Source organism: Coturnix japonica, chromosome 14, assembly GCF_054131305.1.
Source record: "Coturnix japonica strain WE chromosome 14, WE-NBRP24, whole genome shotgun sequence".
Lineage (NCBI taxonomy): Eukaryota > Metazoa > Chordata > Aves > Galliformes > Phasianidae > Coturnix > Coturnix japonica.
The window spans coordinates 3,380,032-3,386,441 of NC_140676.1; the positions used below are offsets into that span (position 1 = coordinate 3,380,032).

Here is a 6,410-nt window from a genome sequence, read left to right on the forward strand (position 1 = left end):
TTAGAATATGCAACACTTGCATCTGCCACATATCCATGGATAGGGACTCAGATAAAAAATGTGCAGTGTTTTCCTCTAGTTTATTCCTCAGTAACTTTTAATTGTGTACCTTGAAGGCCTCTTCATGCCCAGGTGGAGTCACATGAGTCCCCGTTCATAAGTTGCCTTATGAAAACTTGCTGAGCTTATGAAAACCTTTTGAGGGGCCGTTCATGTTTTTATTCAAACAATACATAAAAAAAAAGAAAAGTAGGTAGGTTTTTTTTCTGCCTATTTGGTAGGAAATTGCGACATCTTGGTCTGTGTTCTTAGAGATCAGTTTTAGAAGCCAAAATGTCACAAAGACAAAACTGCGAGTGGTCAGAGTGTAAGATTTATAAGCTGTAAGGTGAGATGGCAAACTGCACAAGAGTGTCTGGAGGTTTTTAAGGGTGGAGCTTTATTTTGGCAGTTCATTCTTTTATTGCTCTCCAGGCTGAAGAATGAGGTAATTAGACAAGAGTGTTGTTGTTGTTGTAGTTGGAGAGAACACTTGTTGTGTAGGAGAACGTTTTAAAATGAATGTAATACTGTTCAGGATGAGGGTGTGCTTCTATAAATAAGTCTTCGGCATCTTGCATTCTTCCAGAGATAGTGGTTGCCTTGAAGGAGCAGTGTAAGTGTATTTGTTATGATAATGTGGCCGGGAGATGTGCAGAACATACTCTCCTTATTCCTGCAGCGATGAAAGCAGCTTCAAAGCCACCAAGGTGCTGATCTGACCCTCTGAAAAGCAAACAGTTGCATGTCTGTCTGTGGCTTCTGGCTTCAGTCACAAGCTGCTTCAGATCCACTGGATAACAGAAAGATAAAAACCTCTGTACCATAACCCTCTAATAGTGCTGGACCCCTGGTTATGCAGCAGTGTCCTGTCGGGTCTATACTTCTGTCCCTGTGCTTGACTCAGCATTTTAGCAACAGAAGATAGGACAGCAGCTGGATTTGTTCATTGCGCAGCAGCTCTAAAAGTAGATGACTGTTGAATGCAGGGCAGACAATTTGATCTGTCTGCTCAATAAACTAATTTTAAATCGAGGTATTTTTAGAAAGTGTCGATATTTACATCTGAACTGTCCAATTACATAATTGTGTTTATCTTTATTCACCAGTAATCAATTTGTATTATTAGACAAACTTGTTTTTCACTTCTGCTGTCCTTTGTAGTTAGGGAGGAAGAGCCAGGAGCTCTGTGTCAGGATGTTGCTAAAGGAGTAGCTGGGTTTCTCACTGGGACTCAGCTGTACTGCTGAAGCAGCAAACTGTAGGGCCTTTGTTTGAGGATCTGGAGAACATTTCTACCACTTCTCAGCCTTTTTCACATATCACTTCCGTTAGTTGTTTCTGTATTTAAAATGCCTTGGTCCTTACTTTGCATTTTTCACTTGGAATGTGGAGGAAATCAGAGCAGAGAGGCAAATGGGAAGTACTGCTCAGTGTTCTGTGCCTGGGGAGCGGAGGTTGGTTGATTTGCTTCTCATGGGGAGGCAGATGAGATGCACAGGTGCAGTGGGTGTGTTTGCTGTTTAGCTCACTGCTGCCTGGAGTGATAGGGAAAAATTGAAGCTTTGAAATGAGATTTGTGAGACTTTAGGATTTCTGACAAAAAGCAGCTTGTGCTGGAAGGAAAGCTTAGAGTTCTGCTTCACTGTCATCTCAGCTGCTATCAGAAGTGCCTGAGAGATGTTACAGGGAGATTTTGGGTTTCATTTCTTTAACGCACAGTTGTTGTTTTTTCCTTGCTGTCTCTGTCACTTTGGGGCTTGTTGGACCTTTTTAAAAAACACCTCTTCAGCTCCTCAGCCTGTACAGGAGGTTGGCAGGAACAATATTTTTTCCTCTTCCCTTACCTGCATCTTTCCTTCTCTTCTGCTCTTTCCACCTCCCAAGGCACCTTGAGTCCAAACTCAGAGCTGTGGGAGGGGGAAATGAGGTTTGTGCAGATTGTCCAGACAAGCACCCAGCTTAGCTGTCCTCTGAATTAGGAGGCCTCTGGTCAGTGCAAGGAGCTTGTAGTGGCTTTTCTTACTGATCGACCTTTGCAGAACCACTGTGAACAAACAGTGTTGGACCACTGAATAATTGCGATCAGCTCTCATGTGTAGGTTACGGTGTGGAAATTAAGAGAGTTTTTTGTAAAAAGAAAATTCCCCCAGAAACCGACTTGCTGAGCATCATCGAAGAAAAATATCTTCGCAAACATTACTTGGCTTTCTAAAGTTCTTCTGTTTTCCAGGTCTTTTGGTGTTGTACTTTGGGAGATTGCAACATTAGCGGAGCAGCCATACCAAGGCATGACCAATGAGCAAGTGCTCCGCTTCGTGATGGAAGGAGGCCTGCTGGAAAAACCAGACAACTGCCCTGATATGCTGTAAGTGTCGGCAGTTACCACTCAGTGCTCAGTTTATTCCTCATGATCCCTTTGTGTCTGCTTCTGCCCTGTCTGCCACAGGAGAGGCTGTTAAGATGTGACTGCAATGCAAGATGCTGTTTGAACAGTCTCTGTCAATCTTCAGCTTTGTATTAATTAGAGTTACCATCAAACACCTTTGCTTGTGGGCAGAATCTCACACTGGGCTCTTTCATAAGGAAGCGACACCCAATCCCTGTGTTCCTAACTAAATTTACATTTAATAACAGCTCATAAGTGTCATCTTCTGCAGCAGAAAATGTTGTACCTGTATCTTGTCTCTTCTGCTTCAAGTAAGTCTGCTGGGGATTAGGAGAAAAAAGAGCTTAGCTGTATTGTGCTTAAACTCTCTGGAATGCCAGTTTGCAGTTCAGCATACAGGTAAATGGATCCTTCGTTCCTGTGTCTGAAGCAGCTTTGGATCTGCCATCTTGGTCGCTGCTCATTGCGTTTAGGTAAACAAGTTTGCCCAGCCAACAGTTTTCTGCCCTGTGTGCACAGAAAGAGGCATGCAGAAAAACCTTTGTCTACCCGTAGAACCCGCACAAAGCCTTACAGCCGAGCAGCATGCAGCACAGCAGGCTTTGGTTTTCAGCTTTACATTGCTGAAATACTTCTGCTGGCTTTGGTGTACAGCAGTTTCAGTTGTTCGGACTTTATTACTTTGATATACTTCCCAAACTGGCTTTTGGGAAGGAAATGCTGCGTCTTGCAGTTATTGAAATTTGTTGGAGGCCCGCAGAAGGGATACAATCACTTAAGGGCCTCAGCTGCTTGAGATTCTTAGGAAAAGAGCTTTTTTGGCTGGCCGGCTGGCTCTGGTTTCAGATGACAGGCAGCGTTGTTTTGTTGTTTGAGGGGGGTGGGTGTATGTGCAAGGGGAGGTGTAGTGCCATGTGATTCCTCAGTTTCACATTCTTTCCTTTCCACGATGCTGTGGAGAATTTCTGGCAGGCGGATCGACCGGAGATTGTTTCACATGGGGAGCGCCGTGTAATGGAGGCAGGGATGGGGAAGAACGAGGCTGTGAGGGGCTCTGGGTTGGGCTGCCCTGCTCCCCGAGTCAGCGAGGAAAAACGAGCTCTAATGCTGAAACTTGGCAAGAGTTTCAGCATTGGAAATTCCACTCTAACCTGGGGCACGTGTGGTATGGGCAGGGGAAGGAAAGCTCTCACTGCTGCAGCCCATCCACTGCTCTCCTCCATCCTTGAAACTAGTCCTGTGCTCACGGGGCCCTGCTTTCACCAGGTCCATTTTCAGGGTAACCAACGTATCTTTGCATTACTGTAAGCCAGCAAAACCCATTTTTGTGCCAGTTTTAAATGAAGCTGTTCACAGCCGATGGCTGTAAATGGCCATCAAAACTTTAGGCAAACATGGCAGGGGGGCAGAATGAAAATACCTTCTTTTTTTATTTTAACTTCTCTCCATTGGCACAAGAAGCAGAACTAAGGCACATTCAGTTATCCAGTGTAATGATGACTCTCTTATTTTGTCAGTAGAATTGTGGGGAAAAAAAAGATCCTAAGTTTGCCCAGATGCTGAAAGAAATTGAATGCATTGGCCTTAGAAGCGCATTGCGACTTGTTGTAGCTTCCTTTCAGCTTATTTGGTCTTTATATTAGCACAGACTCTCGAGCCTGCTGAAATTCATCGAGGCTGCTAAGAGAGTAGCAGTAGGGAGCTCCTAAAGTAATCTTTACCTTTGCTCCACGTACTGGGCATCCAAAGAACCTATTTTATGTGTTTGTAGTGCCTGGGGTTTTTGCATGCTTTCACTGCTTTTCCCGTTGTCCATCCTATTGGCCTCAGGTTGGATGTAGGTGCTGGGCAGCACTCAGCAGCCGGTGCAGTCACAGCTGACTGTTACTGCTGGGAGCTGCCCTGGGGGCAGAGTTGTTTCTCTCCCTCCAGCTGTTTGATTACCCACTCCCCAGTGTGGGACATTATTATCAAGCCTACGGAAAGGTGCTTGTAGCAGAGTTGTAAATGTGCCTTCTCCGTGCAAGATACTGACTGATCTGCGTTACTGAGTATTAACACACAGTATTAACTCAGGATGCCTAGAAAGCAAAGCCTGCCTGCTGCAGGAAAGTCAACACGCTTCTACTGCTCTGCGCACTGTAACAGCAAACCAGAAGTGGAGCTAGGAGCATACCTTGTGACTGCAGAGGTATTTTTTATTGCTTTGACAGGTGAACAACTAAAATATAATAATGGGAGGATGGTATCTAATGTAGAAAACAAATTTACCTTTCTGAAGAGAGGGGGAATTACACTGACACACAAAAACATCCAGAACAGGTGGAGTAGGTGTACTGCTGTGGGGAAGCATGGATGAGAACAGAGAGAAGAATCCTTCTGCAACTGACACCAAACCGACTATTTTTAACCTTACAGATTATGTGAGTGTTGACACAGCCCTGCACACTCCAGCCACAGCACAGCAGTTCTTGTAAGGGCCTCTCGTTGCCCCATGTGTGAATGCTACGTGGTGCAAGCAGTCTTGGCCGTTCCATCTCTCCTAAGACTGCAATGCCTGTAATGCTTGTTAGTGGCTGTGCTTTGCTAACCCCTGCTAGCAGGGAGCCATCAGTTTCCCCAGCGGATCAGAGACCAAGGACACTGGAGGAGCTGGAGGGGTTCTGTTCTGCAGCATGGATGTGTTGGATGGTTGTGCAAGGTGGATTTTATCGCACACTTGTCTTGTGGGTCAGAGAAGTGTTAAATCGGTGTGAAGGGGCTGAGCACAAAGAGGATGGTATTTCTGCAGGCTTTTCACTCTTGCACAGGGTGAAACAAGACTCAGTTCTGTTTATGCTACACCCTCTTGGCATAGTTTGCATGATTTTACAGACAGAACCATGCAGTAAGACAGATGGTTCAATAAGACGGTGCCAGGAGAAGCTTTGCTGTTTTTCTCCTCTTCCTGTGTAATAAGTAAAGTTTTTATGTACTCCCATTGTTAGGCAGCGTTTGTCAGGTGATGGCTGCGTGGCAAGAAGATTACAGCTGAAGCTCTCAGACAGTGTGTTCCCATGGGGCTTTTAAAAGTTGTGTAGGCTGGAATTCCACTCTGCTTTTGAAGTAAGAATTGCTTCCCCCACATGTAGATGACTAGACTGTTTACGTAGTACTGATTTTCCCTTTGTTCCTGGTGCTCACTTGGTGTGAGGGTCTGCTTTCCAGAGGTGACACCAGCATGCAGCCGCCGCAGCGGGGTGGCAGAGCTCACTGCTGTTTTCTCCGTCAAATCACATCTGATACAAAGCACAAGTGCACACTCAAATGGAATGCAGCTTCTATAGTAATTTTCCATTTTTGTTTTTTTAATGTCTCAGTGCAAGAAGTGACTCCCAGTGTTCTTGGAGCAAAGGACTCATTATAGTGGCATCAGTTATTCCCTCATCTCATGCTAATGCCTTCGGCTTCCTCAGGCTCATGCCACCAGCCAGAAACACACTGGATAAAAGTACTTGGGTTGTATTAGCAGCCTGTTAAGTCTTCCATTGTCTGCTGGAAAGTTTTTTTTAAGATAATGTAAACAAGGTCTTAGAGCCCACAGAGTTAAAAAGAAAAGAAATATCCTTTTATGGGAACTCTGTAGGCTTTTTAAATCTGGAATGGATTAAAAGAAACATCACATGTCCTTGTTTGTGCTGATGTCACATGCATTACTCCACTGCTTGTGGTATCTCCTTAGCATTGCCCTTAGGCCTCAGGGCGAAGTGCCAGTGAATATCCAGTGTTCTTGGCTCCAGCCGAGGCTGCTATTCAGGGACGCAGCAGTCAGCTGGAAAGGAAACAGCAGTGAAGTAACAGAAATGGATTTTATATATTTATGTCTCAAGCTTTCCTCCTTGGCTGTGGGTGAGGGTGTAATACGGTTTTATAGTTTGGCTTCACTTTCGCTGTGGAAGTCTCTTAAAGACTCGAAAACAAGCAATAGTGGAGCAGTGTTTGT

At 44.9% G+C, this 6,410-nt stretch overlaps 1 protein-coding gene across 2 annotated transcripts in view; it reads left to right on the top strand.

Moving 5' to 3' along the window:
- The window catches only part of IGF1R (insulin like growth factor 1 receptor), a 137,870-nt gene that overhangs the window by 122,188 nt on the left and 9,272 nt on the right, over positions 1-6,410 (top strand). For both annotated transcript variants that reach the window (XM_015873184.3, NM_001323201.1), the window contains exon 20: positions 2,273-2,407. In XM_015873184.3, coding sequence (XP_015728670.2) covers positions 2,273-2,407 — 135 coding nt within the window. The remainder of the gene's footprint in view (positions 1-2,272; positions 2,408-6,410) is intronic.